General features: G+C 46.0%; 1 protein-coding gene across 2 annotated transcripts in view; it reads right to left on the minus strand.

Moving 5' to 3' along the window:
- Window positions 1-6,280: 6,280 nt before the first annotated feature.
- The window catches only part of PHF12 (PHD finger protein 12), a 40,310-nt gene continuing 22,688 nt past the window's right edge, over window positions 6,281-23,902 (minus strand). For both annotated transcript variants that reach the window (XM_040423413.1, XM_040423414.1), the window contains exons 10-15: window positions 15,612-15,740; window positions 15,360-15,503; window positions 14,202-14,303; window positions 10,541-10,623; window positions 8,692-8,830; window positions 6,281-7,464 (exon numbers count right to left, since the gene is read on the minus strand). In XM_040423413.1, coding sequence (XP_040279347.1) covers window positions 7,124-7,464; window positions 8,692-8,830; window positions 10,541-10,623; window positions 14,202-14,303; window positions 15,360-15,503; window positions 15,612-15,740 — 938 coding nt within the window. In that variant the 3' untranslated portion in view covers window positions 6,281-7,123. The remainder of the gene's footprint in view (window positions 7,465-8,691; window positions 8,831-10,540; window positions 10,624-14,201; window positions 14,304-15,359; window positions 15,504-15,611; window positions 15,741-23,902) is intronic.

The raw sequence follows: 23,902 nt of genomic DNA on the forward strand, positions 1-23,902 counted from the left end.
TTCTTTCTAGGGGTACCTCAGGGTCTCTTCAAATGTGACATGGCACCTGAAAACCATTCCAGCAAAATCTGCCCTCCGCTAGGGTTGGGCGATATAAAAAAATATTCAGGCGATAACGATATATATTGCGATAAATACCAGTTTAAAAGAAAAAAAACACAAGGAGACGTTATACTGTATGGGGGGGAGCCACAAGGAGACATAATATTATACTGTATGGGTGGCCACAAGGAGACGTTATACTGTATGGGGGCCACAAGGAGACATTATACTTTATGGGGATAATGGGGGCCACAAGGAGACATTGGCTTGGGGCAGCGGCCAGGCAGCCACAACTTGGAGACATTGTCACACTGTATGGCAGTGTTCGCCGGGGCAGCAGCCACAAGGAGACATTACCGTATGGGTGCAGCAGCCACAAGGTGCTGCCCGCCCGCCCCGCCCCCATAAGTCTTATGGCCACCTGTGTGACCTGCCTGCCACCACCATACAGTAATTCCTTCTTGTTGGTCATGGGGGAGGAAGGGACTCGTGATGGCTCATTCCCTGCCTGCCTGCTATTTCATGTGCAGTGCGGAGCATGCAGCTAGTTGCATTGCAGGCAGGCATGAAGGACTAACGACTGAGTAGGCCAAGGTCGGACAAAAGACACATAATTGGGGCAGAGACATTACACCTTTAATAGCTGCCCGTCTGGCAGCTGTGATAAAGTTCAACTTCTGACTGATTTTCCCGCCACTCGCTCGCTGCTACTGCGCTGCTCAGCCTGGGCGTCATCTGATTCCGACGCGAGACGTCGGTCGGTGGAGACTGCACCATGGGAGCAAGCGAGGAGGAGCCTGGTCGGCCGCTGCGGGAGGCAATTGGTGTGTAATGATGCAGGGGCTGGCGGCCACGGACGCAGTATTTGTAGCGGTCAGCGCACATGACCGATTCGTGTGACGTCACAAAATACTGCAGTAATTAGGAAACAGCGATATCGCCATTTTTTTTAATACCGTGGTATATAGTGAACACTGGTATATTGCCCAACCCTACGCAGTGTGCCCATACAGCTGTTTACGACCACATATAGGGTGTTTCTATAAACTAGGGGTGCACCGAAATGAAAATTCTGGTCCGAAATCGAAAATTCAGGATGCCCTTGACCGAAACCGAAACTGCCTTTTTGCCCAAATACTTTTAAAATACTTTTTTTTAAATGATTTTATTAATAATTCTTTTTCATGAATGAAATTCATCTGTGGGTGGCGCTGTTATGGAGAGGGGGATCTGTGGGTGGCGCTGTTATGGAGAGGGGGATCTGTGGGTGGCGCTGTTATGGAGAGGGGGATCTGTGGGTGGCGCTGTTATGGAGAGGGGGATCTGTGGGTGGCGCTGTTATGGAGAGGGGGATCTGTGGGTGGCGCTGTTATGGAGAGGGGGATCTGTGGGTGGCGCTGTTATGGAGAGGGGATATGTGCACTGTTATGGGCATAACAGTGCACAGATCCCTTTCCCCATAACAGTGCACAGATCCCCCCCTCCCCATAGCAGTGCCATAGACCGATCCCCCTACCCATAACAGCCCCGGCCCTGCTGCTCACAGCATCACTCACTGCATCTTTATTTTACCTTACAATCGTGACGCTCCAGTAACAACTCTGCAGGCAGAGCGGAGGGCGGCGTAACGTCACTTACTCACATGACGCACCTGCTCCGCCCACTTTATGAATGAAGGAGGCGGAGCAGGCGCGTCACGTGAGTAAGTGACGTTACGCCGGCCTCCGCTCTGCCTGCAGAGTTGTTAGTTACTGGAGCCTCACGATTGTAAGGTAAAATAAAGATGCAGTGACAAAGTAAACCGCCCGGCCGCAGATGGTGGGTGACAAATCCCACACCCCATATTTTCGGCCGATATGTAACAATATCGGCCGAAGTGGATTAGGTGCATTTTCGGCCGATATTTTCGGCTGCCGGAATTTCGGTGCACCCCTACTATAAACTGCAGCATAAGGGTAATTGATGTATGTTTGGCTGTTAAATTTTTCCTGTAATACAGCAAGGGTTATCAAAATGGAAAATCTGCACACACAATTTTTTTAATTTTAAAACTTTGCCTCCATTTTACTTTAATTTTTGTGGAACACCTAAAGGGTTAATACCGTTTGTAAAATCAGTTTTGAATAACTTGAGGGGTTTAGTTTCTAAAAAAGGTCATTTATTGGTGGTTTCTACTGTGTAAGCCCCAAATAGTGACTTCATAACTGAACTGGATAACTGACACATTTAGACCCTAATTTAAATTTTCATATATGTAGTTACTAATAACATGATAGTCCAGAATCGGTTACTATTTGACTGACTTACCCCATATTTAATAAGATTCAGCCCTTAGCAACCAGTCTGCATAAAACTGCAATTTCACTATTCAGTTAAGATGTCCGCCACTGCCCTCACCCTGAGGCTAATTCCGCCTGCCCTCACTAGCCAGTAACAATAGCCCCCCAAAAGTGTCAGTAACCAGAGCCCTCCCCCCCCTAAAGGGTTAATCTCCTGCAGCACAAAGGGGTCCTCTTACCACATGTTGCTTTCATTTATACACAGAGCAGACGGCAGATCTCCCTTCCCTGGTCTGCGCTGCTCCAACTCTGCATTCTCCAGCTCTGCTGAGTGAGGGAGCGTCTGCCAAGCGCAGGGACAGGGAGAAGTGCACACAGCCCAGGCACTGTTATCAGCTGCTGGGGAGGACCTGGCTTTAGGGAAAGGAAAAGGAAAAAAGTTATTAACTATATTGAGTGTTTACTCAAATTTTCTCTGTGTGTATTTCTTTTATATACTAATAGATATTTAAATAAAAAAATACGACAGTTATCCTTTAAAAAAAAAAGTGGGTTTTGGCAATTTTCTTATATGCCCTTTAACTTCCTGAAAAAATAAAATTACATTAAAAAAATTATGAAAACAGACATATGGGGAATGTACAGTAATAACTATTTTATGAAGTATCACTAACCATCTTAAAAGCAGATAAAGTCTAATTTTGAAAATAGCACATTTTTCCAAATTTTTGGATTTTTTTTATGCATAAATGTATCAACTAAAATTCATCACCAACAAAGTACAATGTGTCACGAGAAAACAATCTCAGAATGGCTCGGATTAGTAAAAGCGTTCCAAAGTTATTGCTAGATAAACGGACATGTCAGATTTGAAAAATGTGGCTCTGGCATTTGGTCCAAACTGTCTGTTGCTTGAAGGGGCTATCTAAACTATAAAACATGCCCCCAAATGAACGAGCCCCTCATAAATTATACTTACCCCGCGTCGCTCCTAATCCCTGCACGGCCACCGCTGCATCCTCCAGTCATGCAGATCAAAACGTCCGGCGACGGGGGGAGCAGCCAATAGCAGGCCACCACAGGGACAAGCCTCCCTAGCATCGCACCTGCTATTGGTTGCCGCCCCCCCCAAAATCACTGGATGCTTTGATACGTGCGCCAGGGAGATGCAGCGGTGGCCGTGCGGGGATAAGGAACGATGCAGGGTAAGTATGATCTATAGAAGGGGGCCAGGCATGTTTTATAGTTTGGATAACCCCTTTAAGGCCTAATTTGCATGTTAAGGAAAAGTATAACTGGGGAATAAACCTCAGATCAACAAAAGTAAAACCGCTATGTGTCTATGCAGTTTGACAGGGAGCTCGCTGGTAACAGATTCCCCTTAAAAGCTCTGGGAAAATTACATGGCAGCAGCCTCCCCCCCAAAACTTCCTGTATGTGTATTCTTTTCTAGAATGCATATAGGTTATTTTTAATAGCTTGTGAAAAAAAGTCACTGGAGAAGTCTAGAGACCAGTGCTACTCTTACTACAATGATGTGATTCTTTTAGACCTGGGGTCAGCAACTTTCCGCACTCCAGCTGTTGTGAAACTACAATTCCAAGCATGCTCTATTCATTTCTATGAGAGTTCTAAGAAGAGCAGAGCCAGTATGCATGCTGGGAGTTGTAGTTTCACAACAGCTGGAGTGCCAGAGGTTGCCTACCCTTGTTTTAGACTGTCTGATGTTCGAACAGGACTCATGCTGATGGACACCACACAATTGCATTGGTGTTAGTTTGCACTGGCCTATTACACAGGCTAATGCAAAGTGAACATGGAAGAATGATTGCTACAGCAGTCAATCATCCTTCATTCAGATGATCACGGATCATCAGTGCCACATCCCTGATTACACGGGGAGGTGAGCTGCCGATAATAGGTTATCTTTTATCCTGAGAAAAGATGCAAATCAACCATACAGGGACTGACGACACATTTCAGAACATATCCATCTATAGCAGCAGTGGAAAAACAACTCTTAAAGAGGACCTGTCACCACTCCTGACATGCCTATTTTAATAGCTTCATGCATTCCCCATATAACAGTAGTTCTGAAGCATCTACTATTAGGTCTCTATGTTGTACCATTATTTATTATTCCTGCTAGAAGTTATGAATTGCTAGCAGTCTGCAGTAAGGGTACAGAGGGGTGGTAACCAGTTGGGGGGTGTACCTGCACAGTCTCACTCTATCCAATCAGTGCTGCCATAAGACTGTGCAGGTACCTCCCCCCCCCAATTGGTTACCTCCCCTCTGTACCCTTACTGCAGACTGCTAGCAATCCATTCATAACTTCTAGTAGAAATGATAAAGGAATAGCAGAACATATAAACATAATAGATGCTCCAGAACTGTTATAACATGGGGAATGCATGGAGCTATTAAAACTCTCGGCTCTGGCAGAGGGGTATAGCCCACCTGGGTGGAGCCAACACTTTTTTTGTTTCTAGTGTCAGCCGGGCATATACCCATTGTGCTGTGTCCCCCAATGCCATGCATTAGAAACAGGCATGTCCGGAGCGGTGAAAGGTCCTCTTTAACTTCTCCCCCTTATGCAAATTAAGTATCCACTTTGCTTTTCTTCTGCAAGTGTCCTTTGATCTCAGATGAGCCCATGCTACATCCAAAGTGCTTCATTCATAACTTCGGATTAATACTGTACGGAGATCCGTCTCCGTACAGTATTAGAATGTATAGGCTCCGATGAGCCGAAGATGGTTATTCACGAAATTGCTCGAGGCTTTGTGGAATAACTTCAGTAATTAAATTTTTTACTCTGCTTCAGTTCCCGACTGGTACCTCAGAACCAAAGCAGAGTTTGGTTTCAAGTTTTAAAGTGTTTTTCCACCTTAAAAATCAATTACTGAAGTTAATCAACAAAGTCACGTGTGACTTCGTGAATAATTAACTGCAGCTTATCGGAGCCCATACATTCTAATACTGTACAGAGACTATTAATCCGAAGTTATGAAAGAAGTGACTTCGGATGTAACATCCGAAGCTCATCTCTAATCTCAGTGGCAACCCTTCCTATATAGGATTGACTGACATGTTTAACGTTTTCTGCATCATCCACTATTTCCTGTAAAGACACTGATCAAAATCGCAGGACACTTGCCTGGTGATGAAACACTGAAAGGAGAATAATATGCATATGGTGCAAGAGTTGCTAAGTATACTTTATCACTGCCACTATACATGGGTGTCTTGAAAAGCCTCAATAGCCTCTACAGAGTGGTGTGCGGTCACTATAAGGACCTGCAGGTGAATGAACATAAGGTCCGCATGAATTTCCACACCAAATCCACAATGTCTAACAGCGGTTTTTGGTGCAGATGTGATGCGGTTTTACCGCAGATCTCACCCTTCCATTCAAAAGGGTGAAATCTGCAGCTAAAACCGCAAGCATAATTGACATGCTGTAGAAATCTGCAACGCAGGTCAATTTCCGCCAAACCTGCAAAGTGTACATGAGATTTGTGTAATCTCATACACTTTGCTGATACTGTAATAAACAGATTTTTCTGCACCGGAACCAGAGCAAAAATAAAAATGCACGTAATCCGCAACATCTGCAGGTGGCCTAATTGATAATCTGATCATGAACCATTTCTAAAGATGCTAAGAACATATATACTGCTCTTCATCTGCAGTCTGAGTCATTTTTGACTTCGGGTCCATTTACACATATTTTCGGTCCGCATCCGATCCACAGACAAGAACGAGAGTTTTTTTTTTTAACATAGGGCAGAATTTTTTGGGCCAGCAAACTGCGGGACGCACACGGCCAGTGTCCATGTTTTGCGGCTGTGCAATTCGTGGATAGCAAAACGGAAACGCAGATAAGTTCGTGCCCAAGTTATGACTCAACTCTTACAGCAAGTCGTGAAAAGGCACCACACACAAACTCAGAAAGAATCAACTTTTTATATATACAGAATACAGGAAAAAAGGTTTTGTAAAATCTAAAACGATACAATTATATTTACATTGAATCTAGCTCGTCCAATCTCCTCCGAGAGAAGTGGCAGTATTACATTAAAAAGAAACAAAAAGGGGACAAACAAGTATACAACAAAAAACTTTAGTTACAACAGACAGGAGCCAAAAAGGCATCTCACACAGCACTGTATACATAAAAAAAAAAAAGTAAAAAAAAAAGAAATCCAGAGCAAAAAGGGGCAGCCATCTGTGGTGTCTGTACAAAACGTTGAATGCTGTACGTGCTGTTGTCAGACGGAGGGTTTGAGAGAGGGACGCTCCTAAGCAGTTACATGTAACAAAATTAATCCTGTTAAATGGAAACCTGAAATGCTAGAAAAGTGTCACTGGCACAAAAAAAAAAAAAAAAAAAGTATGAGCTCGTTGTGTCTTTTATTAGTTTACAATGGCATGACGAATGAAAAAGAAAATAATCCTAAATTCTGTTTTTTTGTGGTCTCCAAACATTGCAATCTTGTCCAGGTAAACTCGCTACAGGGAGAAGGGCTGCTTGAGTCTTAGAATAAAAAAAAATATATATTTATATATATTTATAATATATGAAATGTATGATAGAAATATATGTGCAAATGCCCCTAAAATGAGCAGAGGAAAAAACAAAAATAAAAAAGGTGAATTTTCTTCATTTCATGCAAATGTGCAAACTCTTTCTGGCCAAAACAGGGGTTTCCGAGGGGCCACTGGACATGTTTGCTCAGACGAGTAGGTTGACTTTCGGGAAGAGTTCTTTGTCTTGTAAAAGTTCTAGTGTTTGGCTCCTAAGGAACAGAGTTAGATCGTAAAACGGGCACCTGGTGGGGTGACTTCAGAGATAACTTGTCTTCCAAGTCCAGGTCTTGTGCTAAGGCTTCACTCTCACCCCTGGGATGCCTTGTTGCAAACTCCGTGATGGAGAACAGAAACTGAATGCAGCCCAACTTGATGTAGCTTCCGTGGTGTAAGAGAGCTGTGCCTTCCCAGCCGGCTCCACTTCCTCCGATGAGACTAGAGCTGCTGGCTTTGCAGTTACACGGCTGTACGTGGGGACCTTGTGCATGCGAGTTCATGACTGCCTCTTCCTTGACGGGCTCGGATTCGAGATTTTGGCTCTTGCGGCGCTCTAGGAGAAAAAAAATAAAAATAAAAATAAATAAATAAATAAATAAATAAACCATGAATATTTGACATCCTGGTGGTATTAGCAGCTCAGCCTCATTCAATTCCATAGGGAAAGGCTGTATACCTGACACAACCTAAGGACTGTTTCTGGAAGAAAGCAGCAAAAATAACATTTATTAAAGACCGACTGGATCGCTATTTCTGAATCAAGAATTAAAAAGGGGGTCCCAAGTTCCCCTTTGCAGGAGTTTGAATGGAGTGTCTGTAGTGTCATCGTTCAGGCATGCACGCTGCCGCTCCATTCTAAGGGGGTGATGGAAACAGGCGAGCTGTAGCCTCTAAAGAGCATCTGTCAGCAGATTCGTACTTCTGAAACTGGCGGACCTGTTGTACACTTGGCCGCTGAAGACATCTGTGTTGGTCCCATGTTCATATGTGCCCGCACATTACTGAGAAAAATTAAGAGCCTCTAGGAGCAACGGGAGAGTTGCTGTTAGACCTAGAGACTCCTCTCGCTCTCTGAAAATGCTGCGCTCTCTCCACTTTGAGTGACAGGGCCAGGCAGTTAAAAAGTTATCACACCTGACCCTGTCCAACAAAGTGCAGAGGGCACAACAGCAAAGGCTAACAAAATTATCTGTGTTTGGCCCCTTCCACACTCCGGACTCGCAGCCTGTGTCTGCGGCAGCTCCTGTCCGGACCTCCCAGTACTGACGGGGTCGCATAGCATTATATTTATTTATGATGCTATGTAACCCTTACAGTTCTGGAATGTATTGGATAACACTAACATAAGGCTGTCAGTGTTATCCAATACATTCCAGAACTGTAAGGGTTACATGGCATCATAAATCTATATAATGCTATGTGACTCTGGCAGTGCTGAGAGGTCAGAGCAGGAGCTGCCGCAGACACATGCTGCAAGTCCAGAGTGTGCAACTCGCTCGTCTGAAAGCGGCCTTTTGGTGTTGTGCTTAAAATGTGACAGATTTTTGCCTCAAATCAATGCACCAATTCTCTTCTAGAGAGACAGTTTGGACTATTAGTCTATGCTACAAGATGAATACTCAATGAAAATGCCTGGCTTTTAGCAGCTTATATCTGCAAAGATGGAATACATTCGATAGAACCATTTTTGCACCATAGGTATTCAAAAATAGTAATGATTTACTACCAATTTCCTGAAATTGGGACAGAAAAGAGAATAAAAAAAAAGGCCCAAACTTACTTATAACGTTCTGCACTTTGGCAACAATATTGCTGGGAGGGGTGGGGAGGATCTTCTCAGAAAAGTCACAGGAATAGAGGACATTATCAACAGTCGTGCCGTGTTCGCTGTAATTTAGCAGCTCGTAATGCTTGGTGTTCTATGTGGGAGAGCGGAGACGATACACTTAATACAACAATTGATTCATTATCAGTAGCAGCATTGTTAAAAGGCTTATCCAAGACTTAAAGGGAGTCTGTCATCACAGTTTCACCTTTTTAACCCTTCCCATAGCTTTCTAGCAGCATTACAGTTGATAAAAAACATTACCTTTATAAGCAATCGTGGACTTATAAAACTGGCAAAAATCATCTTAGTAGGAGATGCAAATGAGGGCTCGCAAGTGCCCAGGGGCGGCGTCAACCTCGTAGGTGCCCAGGCAGCTCTGCCTTATCGTCGCTTCCCCCCGTCCAGTCTTTCCCTCTGCCCGCCCATCTTCTTACTTCTTCTCTCGCCGAGATCCCACGCCTGTGCGCCGAGTCCGTCGGCCGGCGCATGCGCACTGCGAGGTTGACGCCGCCCCTGGGCACTTGCGAGCCCTCATTTGCATCTCCTACTAAGATGATTTTTGCCAATTTTATAAGTTCATGATTGCTTATAAAGGTAACGTTTTTATCAACTGTAATGCTGCTAGAAAGCCATGGGAAGAGTTAAAAAGGTGAAACTGTGATGACAGACTCCCTTTAAATATTGAAGACCTACTCTTTGCGTCCATAGGAACCAAAATGGAGGCAGTCACGTGGTTTAATCTGCGCAGGTGCAGTTCAACTACTGTATATTCTACTTATTATTACAGTGACTAACCCCTTTATAAAAAAGACCCATCAAAGCTCCTGACATGTCTGTATTTAGTAACTACAATTCTGCAGCATCTATTCTTATAACTACATTTTATCATTACCACTTTTATTATTGCTGCTAGAAGTTTATGAACGAACTGCAGCAGGTCCATCTGAGTGTTACCAGTAGGGTGCGTCTGTTCCCGCTCGGTGACACTATCTTGGTCAACTTCAAAACCCTGAACCCCAGTATATGGAATATTGTTGTAATCTTTGGACAAAAAATGTACAGCTGCAGAATGAAGATGTATCATGCACGATTACGCTGAAACATTTTCTAGCATTAGGCCCAATGTAGAAAAACTAGTGCAGAACCCAGGTGACATACCTTTTAAGCATCATGAGGGTGTATTAACATTTAGGGGCAATTTTGCATTTTACTCATTTTGAGCAAAAAAAAAAAATAATCTCAATAGATCTTTTGAACCCTTTTCTCTGTACAGCCCTGAGATTCTCTAGTGGCGTGCTGTTTGTTTTCACTGTTCCATCAGGCAGCTTCTTATCTCTGACCTCCTAAAGTTCACACTTCAGTTATTTCCATCAGTGATTGTGAGCCAAAACCAGTAGTGAAGTCTACACACAGATCAGGTATAATGTAAAGATTTGCACCTGTTCTGTGTTTATGACGTGTACCTGGTTTTGGCTATCGAAAAAACAAGTGTGAACTCACCTTACTGATAAGAATGTAGCTTAAATAAGTATCTTAGATGGACGTCACAAAGTGAAACGGCTGAATGTTTAATAAAAGGCAAATTGGGGAAAAAAAAAAAAAAAAAAAAAGTTTTGCCCAAAATGAGAAAAACGCTATAAAAAAAATTAAAATCGACACAGCCTTTATTTCATTACTAGATGTTTCCATGATCTGGATAAATGGAAACCTTCAAAGTGCCTATAGCTGAACGGCTTGATTGATCAGTAAAAAGGAAAACTTTTTTTTTCTGAGTAACTAGGGCAACTATACACATACTCACCTCATCATAAAAGATGCAAGCGTGCTTGCCAGAAACATAGTTGCAATGACCATAATTTGTAAGGCACACGTCCATGTCTGCTCCTGCAATGAGAGTGGGGACTCATGATGAACAAGCTCACCGTACAATGAAATTAATTAAAAAAAGCAAAAAATAAAAAATAAAATAAAATAAAAAGCACGCTTCTGACCTGTCACCTACACAGGGCTCCAGATGGCGACCAAAACGGTCGCCAATGCGCCTTAAAATTTGCAGATGGCGACAAGACTTTTTAGTCTTGTCGCCATTTGCGACTGTCCCGCCGCGATCCTGCGCAGCCTACGTTCCCTTCAGTAGCACACGGCACAGTGGAGAAGGAAGGAGTCCCTCCCTCACCACTGTGACGCGGCCGCCACTACCACCAATGGGGATATAGCAGGGAGGAGGAGGGGAGGAGCTGTCGCCACTGCGCCACCAATGAATGTAAAACATAAGTGTCGGCAGCGGTATCACAGACCGGGCACCCGGCCTCAATAACAGGGCATGCGATCCGCGGCCATTAACCCCTCAGGTGCCCCAGATCGCATGCCCTGTTATTGAGGCCGGGTGCCCGGTCTGTGATACCGCTGCCGACACTTGTATAAATGAGTCAAAGAGGACCTTTCGTGGGTCCAAAGAATATGAACTAATTAGCAGGCTGCATAGAGCGGCGCCCAGGGATCTAAGTGCACTTACTATTATTCCTGGGCGCCGCTCCGTTCGTCCGCTGTGGCCCCCGGTATTTTCAGCATTCAGAGGAAGGAGGAGGAGACGCCAGTGTCTGTCCTTCTCCCTGACAGCAGCGCTGTCCAATCACAGCACAGAACTCAGAGCCAGGGAGGTTTTTTTCTCCCTGGCTCTGAGCTGCGATTGGACAGCGCTGCTGTCAGGGAGAAGGACAGACACTGGCGTCTCCTCCTCCTTCCTCTGAATGCTGAAAATACCGGGGGCCACAGAGGACGAACGGAGCGGCGCCCAGGAATAATAGTAAGTGCACTTAGATCCCTGGGCGCCGCTCTATGCAGCCTGCTGATAAGTTCATATTCTTTGGACCCACGAAAGGTCCTCTTTAAACATTCATTGGTGGTGCAGTGCGCTCTCCCAAAGCCTCTCCCCCCCCCCCCCATTATCACTGGCCACAAGTCGTCCCCGTCTCCCTCCCATTGTTATATGGTGGCCACAGCGTCCCCATCCCCTCCAGTGGTGGCAGTGGCAGATTACACTGCTAGGGCTCAGATCGTTACCATGGCAGCCAGGACGCTACTGAAGCCCTGGCTGCCATGTTCAGCTCCCTGCTGCTGTGTGCACAAAGCCCAGGGCAGCAGGGAGAGTGTGAGGTCCTATTCACCGTGATAGAGATCTATCAGGGTGAATAGCACAAGGGAAGAAAAGATCCAGGTTCTAGTCCCTAAGGGAAGAAATGGTTATTAAATAAAAAGTAAAAAAAAAAAACACCAAAATACTAAAAGTTTAAAATGGCCCCCTTCCCAGTTTTACATATAAAATTTACAAACAATAAAGAACATATTACATATCGCCACGTCCCAAATAGTGTGAGCTATTCAAATATTAAAAAATATTTCCGCTCGGTGAAGGCAGTAACAGAAAAAAAAAAACTCTAAACCACGCAATTCGCCATTTTTAGTCATCTTGTCCCCCAGAAGAAGTCCCTGGATGTGAGAGGCATGTGCTGCTGTATTCTCCTATATGTAGTGCACCTGCGTCTCATCTTCTCAAAGTCCTTTTTTTTAAAAAATTATATGCATTTTAAATTTGGCGACTAAAAAATGTAATTTGGCTCCTAAATTTTTTAGTTTAGGAGCCAATGGCTCCTGGTCATTTTTTTTTGTCTGGAGCACTGCTACAATAATTTAACTCTAAAGTGGTGTTGACTCTCACGGCATCCAAGGAAATACCGCCCAAATACCGGATGCGGCATCAGTTTTTTTCCACAGATCTCTTGTAATAAATGCCTATCCTTGTCCGCAAATGTGAAAAAAGTAGGACATGCACTATTTTTTTGGCTGAAGGGAAACACTGACAACAGACGCGGAACACAAACGGATGAACTATCAGCATTTTTTTTGCTGACCCATTGAAATAAATGGGTCCCCATCCTATCCGCAAAAAAATAAACGGAACGGAGGCCTAAGACTAAGGCCCTTTTCACACGGGCGAGATTTCCACGTGGGTGCAATGAGGGAGGTGAACGCATTGCACCCGCACTGAATCCTGACCCATTCATTTCTATGGGGCTGTGCACATGAGCGGTGATTTTCACGCATCACTTGTGCGTTGCGTGAAAATCACAGCATGCTCCTCTTTGTGCGTTTTCCACGCAACGCAGGCCCCATAGAAGTGAATGGGGCTGTGTGAAAATCGCAAGCATCTGCTAGCAAGTGCGGATGTGGTGCGATTTTCACGCACGGTTGCTAGGAGACGATCGGGACACGACCATTATTATTTTCCCTTATAACATGGTTATAAGGGAAAATAATAGCATTCTGAATATATATTTCCGCTAACCCAAGTATCAATCATCCGTGAGACCGCTTGTATGAATGAACTCAACATACCAGACTAAGGGTCCATTCACACATCTGTATGAATGGTCCTTGTCCGTTACGCAATTTTTCATTTTCAATTGGGCCGGAACGGATGCGGACAGCACACTATGTGCTATCCGCATCTGCATTTCCATTCCCCCAAAAAATAGAACATGTCCCATTCTTGTCCGCATCTGGGGACAAGAAAAGGCATTTTCTATTATAGAGCCGGCGATGTGCGGTCCGCGAAATGCACATTGCCAGTGTCAGTGTTTTGCGGATTCGCAATTTACAGACCGCAAAACACCTACAGACGTGTGAATGGAGCCTAAGGCCAGACACAGACAAATGAGTTATTGCGAGAAACTGATCTGTTCTGACCTCTGCTCCTCTGACAGGATTGCATGGCATTATAATAATTTATAAGGCTGTGTGTCCCTGTGGCACCTGGAATCTATTGAATTAAACAGGGTCAACACAGCTTAAGGGTCCATTCACACGTCCGTAGTGTAGTGCGGATCCACAATACACCTGACCGGCAGCCCAATAGAACTGCTTATTCTTGTCCGCAAGAGCTGCGGACCGGAAGATTGGGGCCGCGCTCCGGAAATGCGGACAGCACACTGTGTGCTGTCCGCATCTCTCCCAGCCGTGTAGAGAATGAATGGGTCCGGATTCGTTCTGCAACGTTGCGGAACAGATCCGGACCCATTCTACGGACGTGTGAATGGACCCTTATAAATCATTATAATGCTGTGCGATCCTGTCAGAGGAGCGGAGGTCAGGACGGCAACTCACACTGAACTGAACTCGTTTGTTTGGGTTTGGCCTAAGATTGATTTTATATAACCAAAAGAAAAAAACTAAAAACAAAAAACAAACAATGGGCTTGTGCCAAGTGGCAAATGATCAGTCAAACTCAGCCGATCACGCCATGCACCATCAACCAACCAAGGATGAAAAAAAATCCAACCTGACAGAACACTTTGGTCATTGCAAATGATCAGAGATTGTTTACAAAATTCTAACTGCCAAAATTGGTCGACCAATTGTACAGGCAGCTTTCAAGAATGATTTCATTGATGCGGCAAACTTACCTGTGCCAATGTAAAGAGTCCGGTAGCACATATTGACGGGAGCACCAGTGCCCATCATTAGAGGGTAAAATACAGCCCTGGCCTGCACATCTCTTCTCTGGGCTGTATCAAGGCAAACATTTAAGAAGCATCGTTAACATAGCTCCAAATATAAACAGGAAGGTTATAGAGGATTTATCAAAACAAGCTGCTCATAGTCCTAGTTCACACTTCAGTGTTTGGTCAGTGATTTTCAGCGGGTCAAAAACTAAGAACAAGTGTAGATCTTTCCATTCTACCTTATCCATCTATGGAGGCTCCATTCCAGGTTTTGGTTTATAAAAAATAAATAAAATGTGAACTAGGCCTAAGGCTAGTTTCAGATTGGAAACAGCCTGCCAGATCTCTTCGCATTGTGACTCTGCATTAACTATAATGGAGACCGGCAGAGATCCGGCCCCAACCCAGGAAATATGGAGAGAATCGGACGGAAGTTTCTCGGCATATTTGCTGGAACGTGGCCGGATCTCTGCCGGTCCCCATTATAGTTAATGCAGTCGTTTTCTGAAGACTGATTCTTGGCGTATTTGCCAGAATGCAGCAGGATCTCCACTGGTTTCCGTTATAGTTAAGAGGGCTGGACAGACATAGAAACGTCTGGCAATGCCAGAGTGCAAAGAGATCTGGCAGGGAACTCTAGTGCCAGTCTGAAACTAGCCTAGAGACCCCTATATATGGGCCGATTTATAGGCAATCAATGGGAACGGACGAAATGCTCCTAATAATTGCCCGACTGAGGGGAGACGAGAGCTTTACATGCAGCAATCATCTCCTCTGTATGGGGACAAGAGATTGCTTGTCCCCATACAGATTCTCTGTGTATGGGTAGCAGATGTCTGTTTACCTAGGACAGGGATCGCTAACCTCCGGCACTCCAGCTGTGGTGAAACTACGACTCCCAGCATGCTCTATTCATTTCTATGGAGTGCTGAGAACAGCCAAGCAAGTGTGCATCTTACACAGAGCAATTATCAGGAATGAGCATATATTCCCAATAACCTGCCCGTGTAAAAGCGCCATAAGACTCGCAGCTTATTATGGACAACTGATGAAAGAATCACAAATCTCAGTAACTGTACAAGACAAGGAACAAAAGCTTCTGCACCTACACAGACCCACCTTCCACATGATGTCCAAGGGATGGAGTTGGCGAAGGACGGGTGGCACTTGCTACAGGATAGTCTTTAGAAGAGAATATCTCCTGGATTCTCTGCATGGCCAAAAATTTTACCAGCTTCTCATCCAGCAGGTTTATCTGGATCTCTGCAATGGTAGATGTCCAAAGAGTGAGTCTATAACAAGTTACGGGAATCCTCACATTACAAGTATTTCACAGCATCCAACTTGCATGAGTAATAAAACCTTATTTACCTCCATTTCCATCCATCAATGATCTGAGGGAACTTGTAAGCTCTGCCATCGCTGAGGAGTTTACAGTATATGGCGAAGGGCCAGTTGATGCCCCATCAATTATTAACGCACTGGGTCGGACTTTTCCATCTGTAACAAAATATACATAATGTTACTATCCCATACATTTATTGCTTATGTGTGTAGATACGGTCGATACAAAAAGGGAAAAGCAGATTTTTTTAAAATCTGGTTTCCATTTTTAATAAAGCTCCAACCTTTAAAAACAAAAAAAAAACAAAAAAAAAAAAAACACGAAAGCACTCAGCCTTGTCTCCCCCTCAGCTCCTATCCCAATTGTTCCCTTTCTTAAAAGCCTTGGCTTATAAAGCTACTCCCCTTAAAGAGTGTCAGCAGAACAAACATTACTTTTGGTGGCACTTCATGAGTAGTGCAACTATTAAGTTTTATTCTGCTTTCTGCATTGAACTGCTTCACAGCCCCTCCGCTCCGATTAAAGGCTGTCTCCTGTTGGCCGCTACTGATGTCACTCAGAGCAAAGGGGAGGAGCTTTGAAGCATCTCAGAATCTGGCAGAATAAAAGTTCATATTCACACCATTCCAGATTTAAAAAATAAAATAAAAATAAAAAACACACACACACACACTTCACAAAAGGTATGTTTATCTTGCTCTCCCAAAACCCTAGCTAGTGCTGTCAAACCTGCTGACAGACTCCCTTTAAGGTTTATAAAGGTTCTTGCTAGACCGAGCGGTCTCATGGAGTGGTCCACAGTACTTTGTACATGCCTGCTGGACAACTCTTTTAATACTAACATATATGCTCACTTGTGGGTGCAGCACAAGGGAGACATAGCGAATACTTGCAAGAGGTGCCAATATTAATTAAAAGGGTCTTCTGGAACTCGGATATTGATAAACTATTCTCAGGATAGGTCATCAATATCAGATCAGTTGGGGTCTGTCAACCCCAACAATCAGCTCTTTCGGGCAGCCACCTGAAACTATACAATGGATGGAGCCAAAAGCAGAAGAATCTGTCCACAGTGCAGATTCTTGCACCTTCAGAGATGAGCTGCAGTACCCCAACACGGCCACCAGGCAGTGGACAGATCCCTGCTCTTCTGGCTCTCTCCACTGTATAGTATTCAGTGCCGAAAGCAACCCAAAAGTGCTGATATCCAAGTCCAATAATAATCCCCACCACTGCTCCAGAACATCCATGAATTATATACAAATTTCAACTGTAAAACCTGTAATGTTTAACATAGAGTCATGTCGTGCTGCAGTGTAAAGTGCAGGCTCAGGGGGAATCAGAAGATTAAAAGGTAAAAAATTTTAAAAAATTATTCAGCCTAAATATATATATATATATATATATATATATATATATATAGCGCCATGTACAGAAATGTCCAAACTATTCCAATTTAAAAATATTTTTGCTGCACAGTGAATGCCGTAATGAAAAAAAATATTGAATAAAATTTAAGAAACTCCAAGATTGGCACCATTAAATACCAGTTTCTCTCCCCCCCAAAAATATAAAAAATAAAATAAATACAGAATAGAGTGATGCAAAGAAAAAAATGTAAATGTTTTTATTTTTGAAATTAGTAAGATATAATAAACCTACATAAATTTGGTATAGCCATAATTGAATTGACCTGCAGAATAAAATAATTATATTTTTAGTGCACAGTAAAATAAATAAAAAAAATAAAGTGGGGAATTTATCATGGGGAGAATATTTGAAGTCAGTTTTGCTTGAGTCTGTGTTGGAGAACTTTATTCCACATTTATCAAATGTCACAGGTTGTTTGATAAATTTGACTTGTGCTTAAAACCTAACACTTCTGTCTAGAGAAGCTCCTCCAGTTTTCCTACTCCACCCTCCTACTGAGATTGCGACTTTTTTAAAAAGTCGCAATGATAAATCTGGAGTGAAACTAATTAACAGCTAGCCACACCCACTTCCCCACCCATATTACAAAACTGGAGCGAATGGTGTACAAATGCAAAAAGTCGCAAATTTTTGCGCAATCACATAAAATATGCGCAAAAAAAGGCGCAAAAGCCCAATTTTTCCACTTTTTTAATCCAGAATTCTGGAGTGAAGGTATGATAAATCAGCGCCAAATACTCTTGGAAGGCAGGGAAGGAAAAACGTAAATTAAAAAATATTAGGCTGTGTCCTAAAAGGGTTAAAGGGCACCTGTCAAGTCCATTATGCTGCGATCTGTGAAGGCAGCTTAAAGTAGCAGCAGACATGCCGACTCCAGCAGTCCGCAGCAGATTTCTAGAAATTGTATGTTAATCATTGAAGCGCATGGCCGTCAAATTATACCAATGTTCATGACATGCAGGCTTCCTACACCCTCCGGCCGCCGACTGACAGATTACTCCCAAAACACAGTAAGGGCTAATGCACACAAGCGTACTTGCTCCGTGCCCGTACGGCAAACGGCCGTGTGCACTCCGTAACACAGATGTGGACCCATTGCATCCGTATGTTGTGGATCGCAGACCCATTGCATCCATAGGTTGCGGATCGCAGACCCATTCAAGTCAATGGGTTCGCATTTGCAAGCGGAGTGCACGCGGATGGTGCCTGTGCATTGCGGACCGCAATACGCTTGTGGGCACGAGCCCATGAGAGAAGAATGTAAATCAATGGCTGAAGGGTGGGATCATGCCCATCATGAATACAAACTCCTCGATGGTCCTGATTAAGTTCTCAAAATCTGCTGCACCTTAAAGGGGTTCTGCAGTTCTTTTAAACTGATGCTCTATCCTCTGGATAGATCAGCAGCATCTGATCGGCGGGGTTCCGACACCCGGGACCCCTGCCGATCAGCTGTTTGAGAAGGCAACGGCGCGAGATTACGGCACTCTGTGTGACGTTGGGGGGAGCAAGGAGGAGATTCGGAGGATGCAGGGTGGTGCTGGGCTCCTTCACAGTGCTATGGAAAAACGAGATTTTTGTATAACTTACCAGTAAAATCTCTTTCTCGCTCTTTCCTTGGGGGACACAGAAGACCTTGGGTATAGCTCATCTCCCTCGGAGGCGTGACACTAAGTGAAAACTGTTAAGCCCCTACTCCAGCAGCTATACCCTCAGCCTGAAGAGAGAGAGACTGTCAGTTGCGTGTCCAAGTAGTGAGAAAAGGCAAAGTCCAAAAGTGGAACCAACAAGCCAACTATCCAACGGGTAAAACAAACTCGGAAACCGTGCAGAGAAGAACAAAGAATGGGTGGGTGCTGTGTCCCCCAAGGAAAGAGCGAGAAAGAGATTTTACTGGTAAGTTATACAAAAATCTCGTTTTCTCGCCCAGTTTCCTTGGGGGGACACAGAAGACCTTGGGACGTTCAATAGCAGTCCAAGAGGGGAGGGACCCCAGCACCAAGGCGAAGCACCCGAAGGCATCAAGAAACCGCTGCCTGCAGACCAGGCGGCCAAAGGCAGCATTCGCCGAAGCCCGAGTATGCACCCTGTAGAACTCTGTAAGGTGTGCAAGGAAGACCAGTGACCGCCTTGCACAAATGCCTCCGGCCCAGGAGGAACCGACAGCTCTGGTGAAATGAATGGTGACACCAAAAGCAGAACCCTGCCCTTGGTGCGGCAACCACAGCAATAGCCACTCTGAGAAAGCGGAGGAAAGCCACCCTGGAGGCCGTCAACCCTTTGCGCGGACCTCCTGGAAACACAAGAGACCGAACGTCGACAAGAGTCGGAGATCTCCAAGTAAAAACTGCAAGGCCCAAACAACGTCCAAATCGGTGAAGTGTCCGTTCCCGGGGGTGGGAAGGGGAGGACGACTGCCTCGATGAAATGAAAGACAAACACCACCTTCAGAAGGAAGGAAGAGACGGAATGGAGAACAGCCCTGTCCTGGGGGGAAGACAGAAGGCTCGGAACAATAAGGGCCGCCACTCAGGCACCCGTCAGACACGATTGCTACAGAAACACAACCGTACAGGACAGAAGAAGGAGTAGAGAGAACTTCTGTAACGGCTCCAAGGGAAAGATTGGAGCGCCAAGAGCCCAGTATGTAGTTCCCAGGGCGGTACCGGAGGGCAGTACAAAAGAACCCAAAAGCCGCTCCACGGAAGGTCCTGACAGGCCCAGAGGGCCGGGGAACGCTGAAAGAGGAAGGACAGCGCTGACACCTGATACTTCAAGCAACAGAGTCCCAGGCCCAGGCTGGACTGGAGAAAGACAGAACCATGGAGAGAGAAAGGTAGAGTGGGGGTACGCCCAGCTTCCCACAGAACCCCAGGTAAAACCCTAAGTCCTACAACAGATCCTGGACAAAACACGGCCATGAGCGAACACTAGCGTGCCCACTAGAGTCGCCTAGTGAAAACCCAAATGATCAGGCGCAGACCAGTAACATGGGCAGAACGGTCGGTAGAACTGGTCCCGTCGGCCCCCGAGCAAAGTTGTCCCGTATCCACCCGGAGTGGGGGAGCAGAAGGACAGACTGACAGGAACCGAAGGGTCCGCCCAGCAACCGCCAGGGCAAGACAGGCTAAAGCCCAAGCCGATGTAGCCACCACAGGAAGACGGACTACAGTCCCGGTGTGGGAGATCTAAAGACAATCTTGACCAAATGGTAGTCCTCCCAAGTTACCGAGAAGGTAAGTCCATAGCAGAAACATTGCCTAGAATGGAAAAACCGCAATCTGCACCCAGCGGGAGGACAGAACGCGGTAGACCCGGTAACTAGGCACACAGCTAGTACAGCCAGTGTGGACAAGGGGGACTCAAAAGGAACACCAAATCCATCCACATGAACAACCATGCTCTCCCCAGAGGGAAGGGCAGTGAAGGAACAGCCTCTGAAGCATGGCCGGAACAGAAGCCACATCGGAGTGATCTGTACCGAGTGGGAGCCAAACAGAGCCGGCGAGAAAAGGCAGTCGAGACAGAGGCCGGCATAACACCCTCCAACCGAAAAGGGGAGTGGGCAACAGAGAAGCCATAGGACAGCTCAAAAGCAGAACCCTGCTACACTGAGACGCCCGGTTCACCGCCTCGCAGAAGGCGAATACCCTGAAGAACCCAAGGTGGAGGTCCTCCGGACCTGGGTAAGCGAGCACCCAAGAGAAGTTGGGTGACCTTCCCAAGAAGAGCGGCCCGAACCTGGTAGCAGATCAGACTGAAGCGCCGAGGGCGCCAACCGGAAAGAATCATACCACACTGCACCCCAAAAGGAGGAAATAGTAGTAGGCGAGGGAACCGTAGTCCCGCCAGAGCCAACATAGAATGCGAAGGGCGCTGCAGACAGCACTCTCGACCATGTGACCACTAGCGCAGGGAAACAATGCCGCGGGAGGACGAATGGGTACGTATCTAGGAACCACGAACACTCCCCGGGCGGAAGTGCCAACAAAATGAATGAGTACCACCCAGCTCGGTGCAGTAGTGAGCAAGTAGAGCCCGTCTACTTATATATAAGGTATTCATTTGTTGTTTATTGGACAACACCTTAGGCTTACACAGGTGGACAGAATGATCTCCTTAGAGAATAGTGCAAGGCTTGCTGCAAACACCGTCTCCCAAGAGAAAAAGTATGTCGCAGGAGGAAAGGAGGCATACGTACGAGTAGCCCCGTAAGCAGTGAGAAGGCCAACCCACCTACGGGACGAGAAGGCATATACGGCCCAAACAACGCACAAGAACGTCCGCTCACTGCAAAAATATCACTCAGCGAAGAGGGCCAGCCACAGAATCTACGGAAGTGCAAAGTGCAAACTGAAAAGGAGTTATGCACAAGACTAGTATGGTATGCGATGGAACGCAAACTGACCGCCCCGAAAGGGGGGAAATGTACCTGGCAAACTGCAGTCAGCAAGAGTGCAAAGGCCCACCCCAAAAAAGGGGTGATGCCCAAGGCCGTACCTACGTCAGAGAAGTAGGGCATACCATACTTCGCCCAGAAGGGCGCCATGCACATGGCCACACAGTATCCAGCAGGAACGCAGGAGGTCCACCTAGTGAAAGGGGGACATGCACAGGGCTATCCTAGCATTAAGCAACAATTCACCCAACACCGAAATTTCGTGAGAGTGTAACTACTCCACCAATGAAGGGGGGAACATGTGCAAGTCCATCCGGAAGCAAGGACCCTGCACCCGGCAGCCATTTCACCCCTGGAGCGGGCTCCTGGCCTAGAACAGCGCACCATATGGCCGGCAGCCACAACCATCTTGCCCTTGGACCGGTGCCCGTGAGGGTAGAGGAGGGTCAGGGGCAGCAGGCGCGGGCCCTCTGGCCCTGAAGCAGTGGCCGGTAAGAGGGAGGGGGACCCTGAGACCGGGTGCCTGTGAGGGTGGGACGCCTGCATAACCCCTCCGTCAGGGGCAGCTAGGTGCGGACCTCCGCAGCTCCCTAGGCATTCCTCTTGCAGGGACAAGGGTGCCAATGTCCTATGGAGGCCAGGAGGGGAGGAGAGGGAGCAGAATGTCGCCCTGCGGCAGCCCAGGGGCCAGCCTAGGTCTAGCAGGGACAGAAGGGTCCAGAGGCCCAGTATGGGGGTCAGGCACGCAGGAGACCGGGGTGGGGGGGAGACGTAGGGCTGGAGAAGCCAATCTCTCACCATAGCCGTCTTCACCCTCGGTCCGTTCCAGCAGGGTCGCCCCTTCAGCTACTGGCACTGTAGTGGCAGGATGCTGGAAGAGGGACTTGGCATGCGGGCGACCCTTACGCTGGCAGGATGTAGGGGAGCTGGGCTGCCCTGGTCCACCTTGCCTTCTGTGGGGGAGGCAGCAGTGCGGGTGACCGGCACTGGCGCAGCTCAACCCGGGGAGAAGCAGAGAGGTCTAGTGCGTCTCTGTTATCCCTGATGATCTGAAGAAAAAAAGAAAAGAAAAAAAGTAAAAATCAAAACTAAAAACCAAAACAGGAGAAAAACAGCCCTGCAGAGCAGGGAGTGTCTTGCCTCCTTGGACACTAAGCAAAAACTGTCAGCCTCTCTCTCTGCAGGCTGAGGGTATAGCTGTGGAGGAGGGGCTTAACAGCTTTCACTTAGTGTCACGCCTCCTAGGGAGATGAGCTATACCCAAGGTCTTCTGTGTCCCCCAAGGAAACTGGGCGAGAAATGTATATTGTGGTCGTCCTAGTGGCGATGCAGCAGCGCATGTCTTCAGCTCTTTAGGCTAAACCTAGCTGACAGAATCCCTTTAATATATGTAGGGGCACACAGGTACAAATCTGCTGACAGATGCCCTTTAATGGGTCAACGCATTCATCTTTGGATTCGGTTTGACTTGTTTTCCATTTGTTTCTGGCTTTCTTGCTGGACAGAATAGTGCAAAAAAGCCAGAAAGCAGGTCAAACCGAATCCAAAGATGCATTTACCAGTCATGTTATACCCCCGAACACTGATAAAGGCTATTCAGATGTATGCCCCTGATGGAAACACAATGTGAACCCTGCCTTTCTGCTGGTAATGAACATCAACTGGCGATCATTTAGTTTAATTTACATGGAGCAATCATCATTACTGCATGTAATCGCGTTCAGGCACACCCCTGTATACGGGAAGATGGACTGCCAGCAGCCAGTTTTAGATCCGGATATTTGCTGATCTGTCGCTTGATTCTTGAACATGTTCACACAGGAAAATGATTGTGAATGAGCGACTTATTGTCCGTTCAGTGGCCCATGTAAGCAGGCGACACGTGACAGTACATGCACGACGCGGTTTGCCATTTAGTCTTAGGCTACTTTCACACTACCGTTTTAGTTTTCCGGTATTGAGATCCGTCATAGGAGCTCAATACCGGAAAAAAAATGCTTCCGTTTTGTCCCCATTCATTGTCAAAGGGGACAAAACTGAACTGAGCAGAACGGAATGCTCCAAAATGCATTCCGTTCCGTTTAGTTGCGTTTCCATACCGGAGAGCAGACTGCAACATGTTGTAGTTTGCTTTCCGTCCAGAGATGCGGAACAAGACGGATCCGTTTTCTCCGACAATAGAAAACGGATCCCTCCCCCATTGACTTTCAATGGAGTTTATGACGGATCCGTCTTGGCTATGTTACAGATAATACAACCGGATCTATTCATAACGGATGCAGACGGTTGTATTATCACAACGGAAGCGTTTTTGCTGAACCCTGCCGGATCCAGTACAAACGCTAGTGTGAAAGTAGCCTTAAACAGCTGTGCATTTACCATTTGTACTAAACTTAGTTTTTCTGTTTTGTATTCATGCATATGGGAAGTCCTACTTGCTAGAAATCAGATTGGTAGTTGGAGCAGGTAGTGAATATGTGACCCATT

The sequence above is a fragment of the Bufo bufo genome, chromosome 3, assembly GCF_905171765.1.
Source record: "Bufo bufo chromosome 3, aBufBuf1.1, whole genome shotgun sequence".
Lineage (NCBI taxonomy): Eukaryota > Metazoa > Chordata > Amphibia > Anura > Bufonidae > Bufo > Bufo bufo.